This window comes from Motacilla alba, chromosome 2 (genome assembly GCF_015832195.1).
Source record: "Motacilla alba alba isolate MOTALB_02 chromosome 2, Motacilla_alba_V1.0_pri, whole genome shotgun sequence".
In the NCBI taxonomy this organism is placed as follows: Eukaryota; Metazoa; Chordata; class Aves; order Passeriformes; family Motacillidae; genus Motacilla; species Motacilla alba.
Window position 1 is genome coordinate 138,496,483 of NC_052017.1, and position 19,366 is coordinate 138,515,848.

At 42.4% G+C, this 19,366-nt stretch overlaps 1 protein-coding gene across 3 annotated transcripts in view; it reads right to left on the reverse strand.

Moving 5' to 3' along the window:
- ENPP2 (ectonucleotide pyrophosphatase/phosphodiesterase 2) overlaps nucleotides 1-7,390 on the reverse strand; it is a 72,009-nt gene extending 64,619 nt beyond the window's left edge. For 2 of the 3 annotated variants that reach the window (XM_038127116.1, XM_038127113.1), the window contains exon 1: nucleotides 7,151-7,364. In XM_038127116.1, coding sequence (XP_037983044.1) covers nucleotides 7,151-7,354 — 204 coding nt within the window. In that variant the 5' untranslated portion in view covers nucleotides 7,355-7,364. Of the gene's footprint in view, nucleotides 1-7,150 lie in introns of all 3 variants that reach the window. The other variant, XM_038127111.1, reaches the window with a different exon arrangement.
- Nucleotides 7,391-19,366: the final 11,976 nt, after the last annotated feature.

Consider the following 19,366-nt stretch of genomic DNA (forward strand, 5'->3'; position numbering starts at 1 on the left):
TGATCCATTGCTGAATGATTGTTTTAAAAACCCATATCATAATGTGTAACTGAAAAAATTTCAAAGTCTGCAGGAATGCAATATAAAAATAATGAAGAAAAATGCCAGTAATCAAAAATATGCAACTCTGCATTGGTTTGCATAAGGATTATCAGGGGGTTTTAGGCAAATACTTTTTTCACTTTCTCAGCATAAAACTTTGGAAAGGAATAAAGTTTTTTTTTCTAGTGGATTAAACAAGTAAACTGCAGGGAAACTCAGGTCACTTAAATATTAATAGATTTCTTCATTATTTTAAAGCAAATAATCTTACTGAGTTAAGCTTTGTTTAACTCAATTTTGTTTTTTTTATTTAGCAAAACAAGACTTTCAGAAAGAAACAATTCATTGGTTTAGTGACTGCTGACTGCTGTAGACGAACAGCAGATCTGCTCTGTTCAGCCTTCAGAGAAGGCTCCCCGCCCTGGTAAATGTCCTTTTCACAGCAGACAAGACTGAAACCAACTTAAAATTATACTTGTTGAAGATTTCCATGGCAGAGACAGATGTTCCTGGGCAACCACAGAGAGCCTGCAAAAGTATTTAATTTATTGTCTTTTCACTGTCCATGGCTAACCCTTCTCCAAGACACTGAAACCAAACAACTTTGATGGCAGCACGTGATCTAACCCACGTAAAAAAGACTTGAGTAAACTACTGCTGTGGTGAAGAGAGCAGGGACATCTCCTTCACCAGCTGCAGTGCCTGCTGACTCTGCTCAGATGTGCAAGTTCAACATTTCAGTCTTTTGGGAGAGGTGGAATACTGTGATTAAATCACCTTTAAAACAAAAAAACAAAAAAAAACCCCAAAAAAACCAACACACTTAGGGCAAAGAAGCCAGGATGGATGATGGAAAGAGGCAAAGAGCAGCAATACGTTCAGGTGACAGCTGAAGTCATCAGAGGAGGAACACCCCTACCCCTGTGTGAACTGAGTTCCCTTTGCACCGAGACAGAGCAGGAGCACCAACTGCCTCTATGGCAGCTTAAGCTGTGAAAGCTGGTTTGAAAACGGGTGTGGGACTATAACCTCATGTGCATACCCCTGCTTGCTGGGAGTCTAAGCCTGCTGAAGCATCTGCTTGATTCTGCAGGTAATTCCAGCATGGTTTTGGAAGGTACTGAATTAAAAAAAAAAAAAAAAAAAAAAAAAACACTAGGAAGACTTTTGTTGCTTCCTACACTCTGATGCATTATGAATAAAACAAATAAGCCAAACTCCAAATCCCATTGTATAAGTGCAGGTGGAAGTACAGTCAGACTGCAGGACAGAAGGCACAGGAAACTTCTGGAGAAGTGGCAGATTCAACACACAAACCAGGCTCAATGCTGCCAACAGCAACTGCCAGGACAAGCACAGTAAATGAAGGGTACTCAACATCTCATGGCTGTCACAGCCATCTCCTGCCATCAGTGGGGAATGCTGGGCTGGCTTGGCAGAGCAATGGGAGGGCAGAAAAAGACATCTTAGTGTTGAGGGTGAAAGGAGACAAAATATATTAGGAGAACAGAGCTTTGGAGACTCCAAAAGGGAATCTCCTTCTTGTTCCTGCTGTTGTGAGGATTGGAAGGAGGAAAACATCCTTGTGATCTCTGCCCTATTGCTAATGCTCTTTCAGTTGTACTCTACTGCACAAGTCCATTATATGTTAGAGAATGTCAAAACAGTGGAGCATCTTTAGGTGCACTGAATTTATGTAGTCAAGCACAAATGACCTGGGTCAGTGCTTTTGGACTTGGCAGCCAGCTGAGACTGGGACCCTTCAGGTTGTTTCCTGGAAGCAAGGACTTAGATTTTCTTGTACAATCCTGTCATTTACAAGGAATATACAAAGAAATGCTGTTCCCCTGAGCAGGGAAAGGGATCCTATTATTCTGGATATCCCAAAGACACTTGAGGGCTTGCTTCTTACATTTCTCCCAGATGAGGGGTCATCAGCTCCAAAGGAATTTCACCACATCTCACAGCATTCCCTCTGTCCAAGTTGGAGGGGTGAACTTTTCTGGGGTTTGCCTATTGTCTTCACTGCCACTTTAGCTGCTCAGCCTCAGCATGGAAAGAAATAAAAACAGGCATTTATGGGTGATGGCAACTTAATTATTTACAAAATATTGTTTCATCAGTACATTTTCTCTTACCCTCATAATTTTCATCCACTGGATATCCAGTTTATGGACATGTTTATGTTCATGTTCATGTTTATGGATGTTTATGATTGTCCGGGCAAAATTCATTGTGGGTGTGCAAAGAGCCTTAGAAGAATGCCTGAAACGACTGAGGAAGCCATTCTTCTCTTCTAGTGTCACCTGATGCAGGTACCAGATTGCAGCCACAAACTCATACTCTTCTTTTGCCAAAGATGGCTGAACCCAGCCATATTTTCTCTTTATACAGCCTGTGAAGTCTTTAAGTATTGCACTGACCTTCCTTCAATGGTCCTTGAACAGATGAGTGCTAGTTCCCACCATCCCACTCACATCTGAGGCCAATGCTGACACACCAAACCATGATCTGGTGCAACTGGAGGGCCACTGATCTGTTACAGTCCTTGCAGTTGCAATCCCCTTTGGTAGCTCCAACATTGAATTTGGTGCAGGGCTGGTCCCCCTTTGCTGCTGCCACAACACAGGCTCCTCACCAACATCCTGTTGCAGCTCCAAAAACCCTTGTCCCATTCCCCTTTCTCCTGTCACTGGCCAGAAGAGGTTTTCAAGCTGTCACATTCATCAACAGCACCAGGGACATAAAGCTAATGCTACTTAAAATATTTTTCAGCAGGGCAAGACACTCAGCAATAGGCTCAAATCCACAAATATCCTGTGGGTAGTAACTCCTACCTTGGAATTCACTTCAGTGTCTTTGCCCTTTTTACTGCTATTTGTCATGCGTGCTGGTGCATCCTGCTGCAGCAAAATCTCCTGCCTCGAGGACTAAATTAGGCAGTCTGGGGCAATTCTGCAGAGCTCAGTTGCTGTAGTCAACTAATTGAAAGTTCAGGGTGTGGGATGAGGTGTCCCTGGGCTGTATTCCTCCCCTCTGCTTTGCTATGCTGTTTGCAAAACAGCTGAGGGAAGTGTTCCAGTCCTGCCCCGGGTTTGCACAGGGCTCTCTGTAAAACCTGTTGTGATTCCCTGGATGGATGTGTCTGGGAACTAGTGGGCTAGTGCTGGCTGAGCGCATGTATAGCCTGGCAGCCTCAGCAGCTCATCCTGCCGCGTCCCGGCAGCCACCTCCACTGCCACATGCGCCAGTATAGAGCCAGAAGCTTGAAACTTGGCAGAGATCAAGAAGCCTGCACGAACAAAGCATTATTACCCAGGACAATCCATATATCCCAAGGCCTCTGAGCTCCCCAAGTATGAGAGGCAGGACCTCAGCTGAGCATGCCATTAACAGCAAGCAGCAGGGAACAGAAATCTGTGAAGGGAATAAAATGTGACATTTCAGTGAGGGGGATGGGAGGCAGGTGCTGTGGGAAGGAGGGCTTCAGGAACAACTCTGGCCATGTCCCAACAGTGGTGTTTCTGCAGATTTCTACACCAGATGACATGGGAAGAAAAAATTAGGTTATGGACAAGGATGGGTTTCCAAGAAGTCTTCAAAATAAAAAAAGGAAGATAAAACTGGTGAAGAGCTAAGCCAGAGAGGTCTTCAAAACTAAAAGGGCTTTCAGGTTAAAATCTTTAACTAACAAAAAACAAAAAAACAAACAAAAAAAAAAAAACAAAACAAAAAAACAAAAAAAAACCAACCAAAAAAACCAAAACCAAACATGGAAACAGAAGAGCAGAGGGTGAGAATACAGAAACACGTGCAGTAGTGCATTATGTGGAGAGGCCGGGGCTGCCATGGACCAGACACAGCCGGTCCCAGCACAGGCCAGGCTCGGGCCCTCACCAGCCCCTCACGAGGCCGAGATGGCGGCCCCTCGGGTAGAACAAAACAAAAGAGGGTAAAAAGCGCTGTGGAGGTAGTGGTGAGTGAGGGGGAAAGTAAGAGAAACAGCTCTGCAGGCACCAAGGTCACCGAGGAAGGGGGGGAGGAGGTGCTCCAGAGCCGGGATTCCCCGGCAGCCACCAGAAAATACCTTTGAGAAGCAGGCTTGTCCTGAATGACCCTGGCCCGTGGAAAGGCCCCAGAGCAGGGCAGGGAGATGTGTGAGCAGGAGGCAGCAGCAGAGAGGGGCTCTTCTGCACTGGTCATCCCCCCAGTGCTGCCTGGGATGGTGGGGAGAGGTGGAGGAACCAGGAATGAAGAACTGGGAAAAGGGGAAAGAAAGGTGCTTTGCTTTTCACTGACTAAATCTATTCTAGATGGCAACAAATTTAATTCATTTTTACCAAGCTGAGTCTGTTTTGCCCATGACTAATTGGGTAAGTGAGCTCCCTGTCCTTATCTCAATCCATGAGCTTTTCCATCCTATTTTCTCCCCCCTGCCCTGTTGAGGAGGGGGAATGAGAGAGGGCATTGGGCAGCCAGACAAGGCCAACCCAACACAGCTTCCTAGTAAAAAACTCTACAAGAAATGACAAAGTTAGATAAACAAAGAAGAAACCTTTTGGACAAGACTTCCGAGTTACTTCACAAGAAAAACAGTATGGAAGGAGGGCATGAGGCCCCACAAAGAAATGAAAAGAAAACGGCTGGCTAAGAACTGTATTAGAAGAGCAGGTATCTGAGGACATGATCTCCCAGCCATGGATGTAATACAGCTGCAACAGGAGAAAAGTTCTGTCTGGCTTAAGGCAAGAGGACAGGAGCTGAGCATACCTGCTTTTATCTTGTATTTTTAATCTCTTTTATCCAATTTTTCACATACAGCACTATCAACTAGAACTTCTAAACAATTCGTTACTTCAGTGTTTTGAAACATGAAGCCTTCTAGGACAAAAGACCATTTACCATGAATCTCATGGAATTTAAACAACTGTACACAACAGGAAAATAGTTCCCCAAAAATGATAGAGCCAATATGTATTTATTTCTATATTTATGGGTTTTTTTGTGTACCAAAGCAACAGTGACCCTGTTCTCTTTTATTCTGTGTGGAACACACTCAGTTTCCTGGGTTTTGAGACAAAGAAAGCCTGTGAGATCATTTGGTCTGGCTCCCTACAAACACAGTTGTCATCTCACCCGGTGGTGAGCACAGGGGAGGGTGCATCCCAGCTGGGCTGGTGTGGGTGGCATGGGGAGACCTGTGCTGGGAGGCTCAAAACCCCTCATCAACCAAGGTGTGGCATAGGTCAAGGATGCTGTCAGATTTGTGAGCACCTGAACAACAGTTTGTGTTATTGGTGTGTCAGCAATATGAGGTTTGATGCGTTTCCATAAGTGGTCCATTAATCTGGGGAAGTGCCATAAATGAGCACTTCCAATAGCACACGGGCATTTGGACAAGCTGCTGCTGGCCCCAGCACTGCCAGGAGCAGTCTCATGCACCACTTCATTCATCTCTCACAAATATTCATTACCTCCACTTCCAGTTCAGCTAATGTCAAAAGATTCATTTGGCATCCTGTGGTAAAGGCTGCAGTGCAGGCACTGCTATGAACAGCTCCAGCTTTCAAGAATGATGCTAACATATCTTTCTTTAGCTGTCTGGCATTCAAACTCAGCTGGCATCTTTGATGAATAATTGGAAACCTCCTTGCTGCAGTGACATTAAACTTATACTTTCACCTTCATATTACAACCTCTGAAATAAGCTAAGATTTTGTAAAATAAATATTACTACAGAAATGGAGCATTATTTTGTTTTCTTAACATCTTATACAGGCCAGCCTCCTAGGAGGAAACATTTCCCCAGCCTTGCACTTCATGAGAAGCTCTTAATCTACAAATGTCTCTATCTGTCCCTGAACAGGTACACCAGGTCCTCTGTGGGCAGCCAATCTTAGGGGCACAGTCACCTTTGCTTTCTTTTAGGTGCAGGCAACCCCACCAGTATCTCTCCCTATCCACCAGGCACAGCCACTGCTCTTTGCCAGCCCCCATCCACCTCTCCACAGGTCCAGTGGGGAGGGCTGGAGCCCTCGTGTAAACTTCAGGCAGAACCGACACCCTCGAAATGCCCTATTTCCCGTTTTGTTTTTCATGAACAAGTCGGTGTCCCAATTCCACTTGCAGAGCTCAGAGTTTCCATCACAGATGTGGTGGCAATAAGGAACAGTGTGCACAGCACTGACACATGCTGACAGGAAGCTTGCATAGATCAACAGAAATTAGAAGCAAATCACAAACAAAATCTAAGCAAATCAGAAGCAAAATAAACTTGAAAGAAGGACCCAAGACTAATTCTTCAAAATCAAAATAATCAAAATCATCATGAGTCCATTGTGAGTAGAGGAACTATGAGGCATGCAATGTTTCATTGCTCCTTATCCAACTTGTCTCTCTAATCAGCACTTTACAGTTGTGGCATAGAGAGTTATGGGGAAAAAAAATACAGATACTTGAAGTGTTACTACCCTGATTAAAGAAATCCATATAGTTCCCCTGGAGAAAAAGTCTTAGGGAGAGGTACCTGTAACAGGAACTTTATTGAGACAGATTGCCTTCAAGCCCAGAACTTTACCAGTGAAGATCCAGACACTGGAAATTTTAATATAAATCAAAAGCCAAGTGATGTAGGAATTCTAAACTCATATTTATGTACTTGCATAATATTAATACTGTAGGAGGTAAATATGAACAAAACACAAGATACTTTGCTCATGTCTGTGTTGGATGCCAATTTTGATATTGCTATAAGGTAAGAATATATATGAAAAGCAGTTTATATTAAAAAGGTTAAGAGAGGAGATAGCTTCAGGAGGCAAAACAAGCTATACAAGAACTACTACGGTTTCTAAAATACATTTTCTTCTCTGTGCATTAAATAATATATTCTCTTTTATTATGAATCAGGGGACTTTCAACATCACCCCTGAATGCATTTTGGAAGGACTTCCTACTCGCTAAATCCCAATCTGAGCTGCATTCTGCAAAACCACATTCATGCTTCTTCATTAGCTGACTTTGCTTGTAATGATATTTATTTAAGGCTACTTTGGCAAGCCAGGAAAACACGCAGGGCAGAAGGGGAGTGCAGATGTTCCTACCGTACCAGCGGGTCTTTTTTCTCCATGCCTGAAGCTCGGCGTTGGCGCTGGCTCCGGAGCGGCTCCGGCAGATGCGCAGCGCCGGGAATGTCCCGGGAGGTCGCGGCTGCCCCGGCCAGGGCCGGCTCCGGGGGCTGCCCCGGGCCCGGCCCCGGTGCGGCGCGGCTGAAGTCAGGGTGCCAGCTGCCCCGGCAGGACAATGGCTCCATTGGGAGATAGCTGGGGGACAAAGGCGCTGCTTTCAGGAATGATTTTATATGCATACATGTGACCTTTGCCTGAAATGGTTCTTTGGAAAGTGTCCCTGTCCTGAAACTCTGCTTTCAAATGCAGAACTCTCGGGCGCTTGCCTAATTTGTCCTTCAGTTTTCCTATTTTATTTTGTGCCACAGATGCCTCAGTAGAGGTCATGTGCAGATAACAAGGTGGTGCTGAGCTTTTTCTCATCATTTAATAGAGCTGTTCAGTAATGGATAAGATTTCTTTCTTCACTTTGCAAAATCCTTCACCGGGATCTGCTATCTGGGGCGCTTTTTCTGCTTTTAGGAATTTAACTACAGAGTACCCCAAAAGCAGAGCACCCCAATTTCCAATCCCACGCCTTGAGCCAGCCTCCACTAGCACTTCCAAACATATCCAAGCTCAGGCCGCCTTTGCTAGAGTACATATAATTTTAAGTTTGTGCATCCAGTTAACAACAGAGGGGCCTTGGGGTTTTTAATGTATTGGAGTGGCTTTTGTTAAATTAAATTTATTAAATTTTATTAAATAAATTTATTATAAATAAATGTATTTTAAAATTGTTTATTTTTACTGTGATTTTTAAGTATTTTGAAGGCTTCATACTTAAATGGGTATAAAATAGTGGCTGTCAATACACAGCATGCATGAAGTCCCAATGTGCTAGCTGGGTTGGAGGTGGAGGGGTGAAGACAGAATTTATCACCTTTACCTTGGGATATGGCAGTGAATGCTGCAGGTGAAGTGATGGGCCCTCAGAGTGATTATTTATTAGGTTACAGGGAAAGTTAATAGCAGTGTGACTCTCAGGTTAGCCAAATTTTCCATTATAAGACCTTGATTTTTGCTGTTTATTGCTCTGACAAACTTATATTTGCACTGACATTTTTGCGCTGAAAAGAGTTGGGAGTTTTTAATCTATTTTTAGTTTGCAGCAAAATACACTGAACATTTTTGAGATTAAAACAAATAATGTGTTCTATTCTATACAAATGTTAACCAAAATTATCTGTCCTTTCCATAAACAGATCTCAGGCTTACATACCCTGGAGCAACAGACCAGATTTTGGGGACCAGGGAAGAATGGCCTTTGTCAAATGAATACATTCATTCATTGCTACCAAATTCCATACAAATTTTGTCAGGTTATAAATCTTTAAGAGATCTGTGTGTATGCTGAGCACTGTGTGCAACTTGCTCACACTTAATGGCTGAGCTCTCTGGAGAGCATCTTCTCTGGGTGTCTTTGAGGCCCTCACTGACCATGGGTCACTCTGCAGGTTTATTTCAAAGGAAAGGAGTTTTAAAAGGTGCTCACAGTCCTAGCCAGGTCCAGGAGTGTGGTCATGACTGTCTGTCCTACACCACTCCCTCAGCACAGTTGCACACACAGCCTGCATCTCTCCCATAAAAAGTGTGGTGTTGAGCATGCTGGGAAGGCAAATTTCTTGTGCTGATATAAATCTCAGCCCACCCCCCAAAAAACCCCAAACCCCACTGTGAAATCTCCCCAGCCATCCTCCCTGTTCCCTACAGCCCCTTCTTACAACACCAGTCTTTCAAGAGGGAATATTGAAAAGGAGGATAAAATCAAAGCTTTGAGGAGCTATTGCATAGGCTGTCATAAATGAAACAGGGCTTCTATTGGAAAGACAGCACAGAGCACCTGATAATGCACAGAGCACACAGAAGCAGACAGATTTCAAGTGTTTGAGGAATATTGAAATTTCAAAGAATTTTAGATACAAATCCAGTTAGAGTACTACAAGTAATGAATGCAAGAAAATTAAAATATGCATATATTCTACAATATCTAAACACAAAATATCTGAGCAAAGGGAGCAAAAAAGTACCAGAGAAGAAGAACCAAACTAGCAAACTTACAGATCTCCACCTCATAGCAGGCTGTTCCCAACACCGTGCTCCCTAATGCTTGTTTGAATTCCATGTGAAAAAAGATGCATCTCACTTGCCGTAGAAGCTAATGTGCAGTCTGCCATGCCAATGACAACCTTTTAGCTCCATCCCACAGAAATATAATTTTCCTTTTTTTTCTTTGATTTTAGCTTATCACTTTTAATTATTTGTTACACCATGACAAAAATCTATTCTACAGCAAAGGGGCTTAAACTTACTGTTTCAAGTGCTCTGCTGAATAAAGACATACCTACATTATAAATTAAATTATTTCTTCACATTTACAGAGTTAATATATACCTGTATTTGGAGACAAGCACAAGCTTCCCTACTTAGTCTCACTTCAGCATGGTTTGCAGGAACTGGCAAGATTTAGCATTTCCCAATATATTCATTGCACTCTAAAAATATTTTGGTCAATCTTTACATCATTTTAACACCACAACATTCTCGGTCATACAGCTACTCGCTTTTGAGTCATACTGAATTAAAATTAATCTTAGGCAACTCTCACTCTGTATAAACACATTCAGGCTATTTAGCAAATCAGATGCTGCTGTCCTTAGGTGTCATGGGGAGCAGTGGGTGTTGCTTTAGGAATGCTTCCTCAGAATTAACTACCTCAGTTCAAGCAGGAGCAGTGACCTGGGGCAGAGGGACACACAGTGGTGGAAGTGGAAGCCAGTGCCTGTCCTGAAGGGCTTTGGGAATGGATTTCTTCTACCGAAACCCACATAATTTTGAAATGTGTATGTATAAGGAATTATTTAGGATCCCTAAAAGGTGATCTGTGCAGTGCCACCATCACTCTTTTACAGGCTATGGCCATCACTGCATTTTCACAGAATCATAGAATGGTTTAGGTCAGAAGGGACTTTAAAACTCATCTAATGAGAAATTCCTTCCTAATATCCAATCTGCTCCTGCCTCTTTCAGTTTGAAGCCATTTCTCCTTGCCCTATCACTACATGGTCTTGTGAAAATATCAAAGAGCCTCTCCCTGCAGCATACCCTCAGTGAGCTGTGATCAGAGATATTGGATCTGCTTTCTGGACTTGGCTTTAGGCAGCAGCAAGGCACAAGTTGCTTAGATCAGGGCAGGGTATAGCTGCAAGTAAGACATTTCAGACACCAAGGCCCGATTTTGATCATGCAAAACATACAAAGTAATGAAAACAGAAGTGGTAACACAGGGTTCAGATATCAGTATTCAGGAATTTGATTTTACAACAAATGCATTGAGGAGAGTACTCACTGTAAGGGGCATAGGCTCATGCTGTCATGTGTAGCTAAGGTTTAATGAAAAATGTAAAAAATATTATGTATTTTTCAATATTCAGAACACATAGGAGAAAAGATTGTACAAGCTCAGCTTTAAAGCAGCCGTTCTCCTCATCAGAATCAGAAATCGGAACATCTCTTGATCTCGTGCAATCAGAGGGAGTAGCTATATAATTAAATCAGGCCACACATTGAGCAACTATATATGGATTTCTGGAGCTGACATTGAGATCCAATTTTCAAAAGCTGTGTTTACAGATAAGCCAGATGGTTAGAAATAAAGACCTTTTAAACATAAATTCTTTTAATCCCTGCACTTACTGCACTCATTTTAAACAGTAATGATGCAAATAAATTAATCAGAAAATTATATTGGCAGCTTGATATGGCAGGGGTATTACAGCACTAAAATCAACCATAAAAACCAGTGCTTCAAAAAAATTGCACTGCAGATAGTCATGAATAAAAGAAGATTGTGACTTACAAGAAATATACAACCCCTCCTCCTGTTAATCTGTTCCATATTTGATCACTGAGCTTGCGTTGCAGTTGAAAAATATCCTGGGGGACTACTTAGTGTACTGCCTAATCCAGCCATCCACCCCCTGCAAAGCACAGCCTCATGTGATTTTGTTTCATTATGAGTTTCTCTGCAGCTCCAATGACCCAGCTCAGTTTCACCTCCAGCGAGCAGGTCTGAGCATGAAGAAATAGCTTCTGTGGCCAGAACTGTGCAGAAATATGTAATTCTGTACCAGCATAACAGTGCGAGCTGAGCTAATGGAAAAAGCATACTTTGTCCAGTTACCTTCTAGGCATGGCTGGAGTTACTCTGTCTGCAATCTGAATGGATTATTTGGTCTTGTATCTCTGACTTCGCTTTGGCATATTTTCTTGTTCTTAACCCTTCGTTGGCAGTATTACAGCTACGAAAAAGCTTCGTTCAAACTCCAAAGCTTTACCACTTCTGTTTTTCCTGCCATTAAATGTTTTTTATTTCCACTAGACTTTGCCCACCAGTTACAGTATCCTTTATCCTCAGTTAAAACAAAAACATGTCTTCCCACTGAAAAGTCATCAGACCCAGAGCTTCTAAAAATCATCTGTCAAAATATTAATCCTCTTTTCCTGGACTGTTAACCACAGTATACCAGGCTACAAGCAGTTACAGAATATCACAGCTTTACAAACCTGCGCCAGCAGGATCCACCCACCTGAGGGTGTCTGCCATGGGGAGTTTAGGATGGAAAAGAAATGGCCATAAACTGTAGCCAGGGGTAAATGTGTATGAGGAGACAAAGCTTGGATGTGTGAAGAATCATGAAGATCGTAAACTAAGGCTTAGTTCTCCCTGACCAAAATGAGAAGGCTCTGCATGGGTGCTGCTTTCCTCTGAGAGAGTGAGCTAGAACTAGCTGAGATAGCTCACAGCTTTATCACTTTGGCCATCATGCAGGGCACTCCAAGCCCTGGATAAGGCCAGCAGAGAGCCACGGGGAAGAACAGAGCATTAGCAGCATCAGCCAAGGTCCTGTTCCTGGGCTTGAGGGCTGACAGCATGGCTCCTTATCTGCCTGCCTTATCACCAGACATTGCTCTCCACACCTTCAATACTGGTTTTCTTGTCCCAAAGACAATCACTTGTGCCCTATCCCAAACAACATCTCTTTAATCTAACACAATACAGCTCCACCTAATTTTGAAGTTTCTGGTCTTGCACAATATGTACAAGTGAAGTCAAAGTCTACATCCTGAACAAGATGTACAAATTTCTAAAATCAAACAGTAACTCACAAATTGTAACTAGGGACCAAGATAGTAAAATCCCTAAAGAAGGGAACACAATAAATTTCAAGGCTGCTGTTACCTGCTACAGAAAATCCAGTGTTGAAACCTGACTATGAGGGCCTGGCAAGAGATGCTGCATTAGGAATGAGGGTTATGAAGGTTAAATAAAAAATAATACAATGATTACACACTCCTAGATGCTAACACCAATCCATAGGTGACAGTAGCCAACAAACATAAACAACAAAAAAAGTCAACATACCCTAGAGAACAGGGTAAAGAAGCTCCAAACAAGGCTCACAGAGGAAGGACTGATGACTTCCAAGGGTCCCACTACAGGGCAGGGGTATACACACAGATTTGCAGGTGATACACCAAGACCAGCCTTTGAAGCATAGTCAGGAATTTTGACCACCCACCATCTATTGTGCCAGCAAGAAGCTGTTGGTCCAAGGTGTGACATGACCTGGGTTGTAGATGCAGCATTTGTAATTCAAGATCAGTGGGTTGGCCACCGTTTCTATAGTGCTTGGATTTTCAGCTTCCTGAAAAGAAAGTTGAATCTCCAGAGAACATAAACATCTCAGTCTTTTGGGGGCAGGGGAAATTGGATAAATTTTTAGGAGGTAAAAAATAAAATTTAAAAAAATTATTCTTATTTCTTATAATCTCCAGTTGGGGTGTAAAATCTGTTTCAAATGATTGAACAACTCATCCTTGTTGTGTGAAAATGCCTTGTGAGAGGAAGCTACAAGCCCAACTGCAACATGGATTAGGGCCTTACAAGTGCTTGACTGAGCAGGTATCAATCACAGTGACAGCTGCTCCTGCACTGAAATGTACTTGATTCTGGGAAATAAAAAAACAAGAGTGAACTGGCTTATTTAGCTTTGGATGCTGCAGAGAGGAATGACTGTGCAGAGAAGGTTTTTGGGCTGCACAAATCAATTTTACATACAACTACTTGAGAATTTTAAAAGGACTTGTTTGTTCACAAAGCTTAGTTTAAATTTCTGCTTACAATTTATACTTCTGTTTTTGATTTCTCACAACGTTTGTGTCCTTTTTCCAGACCCCCCTGCAAGTCTTTATTCACTAAAGCTTTCAGAGTTTTGTTTTTGTTCTAATGTTTTTGCCTTCTAAGTTGTTTTTATTATGATGTACCACACTGAGTGCTATAACAGCCTGTGAGGGATAGTTTCTAAGAAGAATAAATTATGGGCATTAATACAACAAAGCACAGAGCTTTTGAACATTTGGTTTCAACGTGGAAAGATTCTCTTTCATATGAGAATCATGTTGAGGATTTATTTCTAGGGGACTTTTTTCTGCTTTTAAGATCTAACGAAGGAGTATTCTACTGAAGGCTTGATTTTTTCCTTGCACTTTCAGTCATGGTAATTGCAGAGCTCTTCTGCTGTTTCTCATTTCACTGCAAGGTACCTATGTGCATATGAAAGATACACTGTGCAGGGTTTGCTTTCAAGTTTTCCATTAAGTGGGGGGAAGGAGGGTATGGGGGTTTTGTTTGAGTTTCTTTTGTGGAGAGAGATTAAGGGAAGTATACGGAAACCAGGGGCAAAGTAGTTCTTTAAATAAATCCAGATCTCCCCTCTGTAAACACATGTCAACCAAATATACAAATTACAGCAAATTGGTTGTCTGTGTTCACAACTGGGCTCATGCTAAAAACTAAGAACACTGTAAGCGTGAGTTAGAACATTTATTTGAACCTCCTTGAAAAGTCTTCCTTTCAGTAGGTTCAATCCTGCAACATAAGTAATTTAGCTCTCATGAGTAGTCCCATTGACGAAAAGCCGGGCCTGGATTTACAGGGTCACCTAAACCAACAGAGGAGTTTTGAATGCAACATTTTCCCATAAGTCACTTCCCATTATACACTTTTGCCACCTGGACTCCATCTCCTTAAATCTGCTTTATTGGTCCCATATGCCTTTATTCCATGAAGTGCTGGAGCTTTGATGGAATGGACGGGACACAAGCAAGCACCAAGCAGCTTTCCTGAGCCGGTGCTGCAGCCGCACTCCCAATTAATGCCTCCATTCATAGAGCTGTGTCCCCACACTGCACGCAGGGAACAGCCTCCCACTTGTAGTGGCCAAACATGCTGGCTTTCTCTTCCAAATCTGCTCACAAAATCCACTGCCTCATGGCTGCCTCCAGCCTGCAGCTCTGTGCCCTTTACACGATGGAATTGCCTTTTGCTGAGTTCTGCCGAATGCTCCGCACCAAGTGCTTCAACTCCCATGGGGTTTGTTCCCTCCTAGTGCCCAAGAGCAGGATCTCACCCGCAGCCCTGCAGGTCTGGAAGCTGGCAGCCCCCAGCTGGCACCACTGCCTCCTTCTTGTGCCATCTATAGCTCCCACTTGGCTCCCAGGGGATTTAATTTATTTCCTCAAAAGGCACAAAATACTTTTTTTCCCCCCTGATTTTGGTTGGATCTGGTTTCTGGCTGTTTAGCAAACTGACTCACCAGATCCAGCCGAGCCTCTGGGCTGATTCTCAGGAATCCCCAGAAGTGGAGTGGGAGGAGGACAGGAGCACCACATTCAGAAGTCCTGTATTAACTAATTGTAGAATCATACACGAATTAGGGAAGAGAAAGATACGGCTCCATCTATCCTTCTGGCTGCATATCTCCATACACCTTCTCCTTTTTGTCTGCATTTTATGATACAAAAAGTGTAAGAAAATATTTTAGTGCAGATTTCCAGAAAACGATGGCAGTTTTTGGACCTGGACAGATTTTTAGCAGTACCTAAATGCATTTCAAAGCTGGCATATTAGCTATACACCTACTTTTAAGGTAAAGATGCAAACTGTTTGATTATATCATACTCCAGGTCAAAAAGTGGGGGGGTGGGAACCACGAACTTTGCAATGTTTGACTTGAACTCAAGTGAAAACATCTGAAGGCTTTTGTAGGTGTTTGAACTTTTCAGTGACAGGAATCAAGGTAAAAGCAACTTGATTGTTTCTTTTTATCGCTTTCCAGCCTTGGTAAAAAGCCAGGAATTCGTTAATTACTTCGGACACCGGTGGGGTTGGATTGGCAGCAGCAAGGAGCTCTGAGCTTTTTCCTCGTAACTGCTGTGCTGAAAAACTCCTGTGTGTTTCCTTCCTCACAACATGTCTCACAAAGAGATTTACGGCTGTGTTTTAACCACGTGTCAGCGAGCCAATGCATCAAGATTTACAGCAGAAAACTTGGAGACTCATCTTCAGCTGAATTTTCCCAGCCATAGCTATTATAATTTATAATAAGTGTTTGCATATTTAATTAGCTGTATGATGAGATTAAATACTAGAGAAAAGTGGCCTAGATGAAGGAAGCTAGTCAATGGCACTGTATCCCTTCCCATACCTGCAAAGAGTAAGCAGAACCTGAGTACCGAGATCAGGTTTTTTAGCTGCACCATGCTGCTTACAAGCAGCAGCAAGTTAGTGTAGAGGAATACCAAGAAATGGATATTTATTTGCATGTCCTGAGGTTTTGCTTTAGTTCTTGCAGGATCTCTTACCATCAATGCTACTTCTGTCAATTTGTTTTCAACAGGACTCCTGAACATCCCAGCAGAGACAAGGATCTGAACTGTAAATTTAAGGTGGTGATCACTTGCTTAGCTACCTTTCACTAAACAAAGAATTTAAAAGCCATTTCTCCAGGATTGATTGGTTTTGTTTTGATTTTGGTTCCTTTTTTGATTTTGGCAGTCCACATGCACAGGGCAGGGGTCTGTGAGACTGGAACAGAGAGAGGCAACGCACTAGTGAGGGGATGCCAAGGAGGCAGGTGAGAGCTGAACACCTCTGTTTTCTTTACATCTCCTAGCACTGTATTTCTTGACAGCTCTCAGCTGCTTTCATGACATGGATGCCAGGGAATGAACAGCACAGCAAGGAGTCCCTGTAGGTGGCCTAAGCAACACAATTTGCTATTACAGAGATGTGCTTTTTTCTCAGACCTTTTTTTAGCCAACAAAAGCTCAAATCCAGCTAAGGTGATGTCAGCTACTCCCTCTTATTTTCTGGCTCATGCCCAGAGTATAATCTTGCTCCACATTTCAAATATGAAACCATTCATTAGAGCATTTCCAGTTTAAGTTGTTGCAACCTCTTCCATGTAGCCAGAAGAGCATATAAAACTCAGACACCCCAGCAACTTGCCAAGTTGTGTTCAGCTGAGTTTCTTGCTTGCATTTGAAGTTAGCTGTTATGGACCACAGTATTGAAATAAACATATGTCAGACTGCATTAATGAAGAGCTGTTGAGCTTAGAAAACTCCAAAAAGCTCTTCATCACAGCCTAATTTCAGGTTTCAGATTTTTTTTTTTTTTGCTTCATCTCAGAGTTCCAGATCCATTATTCTCAGTACCACCGCTGATTCGTATCACCACTTTTGGCTCCAAAGGTGAAAACACTTCCAGATTCAGCTTGCTATGCTTCTTGCAATCCCACCCCTACATCCATTACCTCAGAGAAAAACATTTAATAGCACAAGCCTGGAGAAGACTGGCAAAAATTAACAGGTGTCAGCACCTGACCTTCTTCCACTTTCTCTTCTTGCCTCACTGACTGTAATTTCCACATAATTTTTAGCATTTAAATGTCTTTCTGCAAAAAAACATATTTTACCTTTAACAAGGGTGCACCTTCAGAAAATACATAATTACTACTGAAGCAGAATTTTGCTGTTTGATCTGTCAGTCTTCACACATCTTCCAGGGGATCAATAAGAATTTCAAAAGTAAAATTAAGCCCAAATATACTTTAAGGGATGACTTTTTAAGGTGTCTTCCTCCATTTTAAAGTATTTGTAGAGCACAATCACATTTTGTTTCCTTCCCAAGTTACCTGCAAGACATGCAGGAATTCTTGATGCACAACGAAAAGCCAATTTATGTATAAATGCAATACATGCATAGTAGAAACAAAACAAGTAATAATTTTAAAAATTTAATTATTGGAGCATGTACTCTCCAGCACATTTTCACTCATCTATTAATGAGCTCTTACTTTACCAGTAGGTAAAACCAGCAGGATTAATGTGGAACTATGCAAATAAATAACAGCAGTAATACAACATCAAGAGGGTTCCAAGAGTGCTGCCTCTCTCTTGCAAAGCAACAGCCCCCTCCCTCTGATCCCTTATGCTTTTGCCATTCATCTCAGGTTGGACGTAAGATGAAATTGTTAAATCAGAGGCTGGGGAGGATGCCAGACTTCCAAACCCAGGCTGTGAAAGGCCCCCTCTGTCCATTGCAGAGTTTCACAGGGACTGCAGGCAGCAGATCTGAGACAGCCTTTCAGGCCTCTCTTTATCAGTCAAATCTCCTCTTGTGCTCTGGAGGAACCCCTGGAGAGACTTCAGCCCCCTGGTTGTGCTGGCGCGAGGGGGCTTGGCTGTGTGCACCCCCAGCCAGCCAGACCCTAGGCTGCCAACTTTCCCTTTACACAGGCCAGCTCTCCAGCAACACCAGCCGACCTCTGCTTGCAGGACTTGTGATTCTTGAAAAAGTTTTTGATATACAGAAAAATAAGATACTTGTCAGGAGGAGAAATTAAGCCTCTTCCAGTTTTATTACATTCCTTCTATTTTATAGGTAGGCTTTTTCTTTTTTGTTTGCTTTGCAAAAGACATTATAATATAATAATCAACCACTGGAAGGAGTTTGCTTTTGATTGCTTTGGATGAACTGCCTTAGATAGACTGTGTCTGAAGTAGAAAAGATTAGTCCTGTATTTTCTAACATGCCACAGGCTCAGGGAGAAAAGGGGGCAGTAATCCCTCAAAAAGGGCTGTTTGTTATAAACCCCACCACAAGTAATCAATATACCCCAAAAGAGCAAAGGCAGGGATGGAGCAAACCCTTAATGTGAACCAGACCGAGTAACACGCAACAATCAGCTTGATGGGTGAAGTAGTGATTTGGCAAATGTTCTGACATTTCTTGCCATGGGATTTCCGGACAGTCATGGTGAAAGTAAGTAAACATGCCTCATCAGAAATAACACTAGCAACAGCCCAACAGTAACACACAGCTGGGCTGTTCATTCAGAGCAGGGATTCCTTCCTTTACCTGATACTAGATCTTCCACATTTTATATCAAAAATTCACTTCCATCAAAATACTTCTGAGCTGGAGGTGCAACGACATGATTGCCAAGTTCACCCTTCATGACAAAACCAAGAGGTTCCCTGAATTAATCCATATCCATTGCAAATGTTTGAGAAAACAATCCAGGAGCTGGCACTTTCTGTCTCCCCAGCTCATGCACTTTCCATTACACAAAGAAATTGTATATTTCAGCAACAGGATTACCCAGGCCTTCTGAGGAAAGCCAAAACAATTTTCTCATCTAGAAAACAAGAATGAGAGGGTTAAAACATATTAAAGGTTTAAAACATTGAAAATACTAATTGCTATTCCCATGTAGCAGCTGAATCTTGACTTTTTTGTTTGTATTTCATTGAAGGAACTCCTCCCATCCCTGGGGAGCATGAACTGTGCAGAATGGAGAGAAGCAGAAAAGGGATGCCTCATTTTGTCAAGAGATGCATTCAGTCACTCGAAAAGGAATATAATTTATAAAATCACTTAATAAATCTTCAGCTCAAAAGCTACTAATCAAGGGTTCTTTCAGTGTCTGCAAACTCAGATGATCTCCTAATGCCCAGCCCTTCTTTCTGATTACCTGCAAAGAGATGTGAGCTTTTTTGGTGACACCAAACTTGGGAGGGAGTTTGAGACAGTCCCCTTGACTGGAAATCAACAGCAGCAATTGTATACAAAGTTTGGGACTCTTGGATAAAACATCAGGGCCCATGGGGAACATTCCCGCATTAAAGTCAGTGTTTGATTCCAAAATTTGATATCTCCAAGATGGTAAGAGAGATTTAAAGAAAACAAGATCATCACTCAAAGTGTGACAGAGGCTATTACAACACGATCTCCAAGAGGCATTAACACT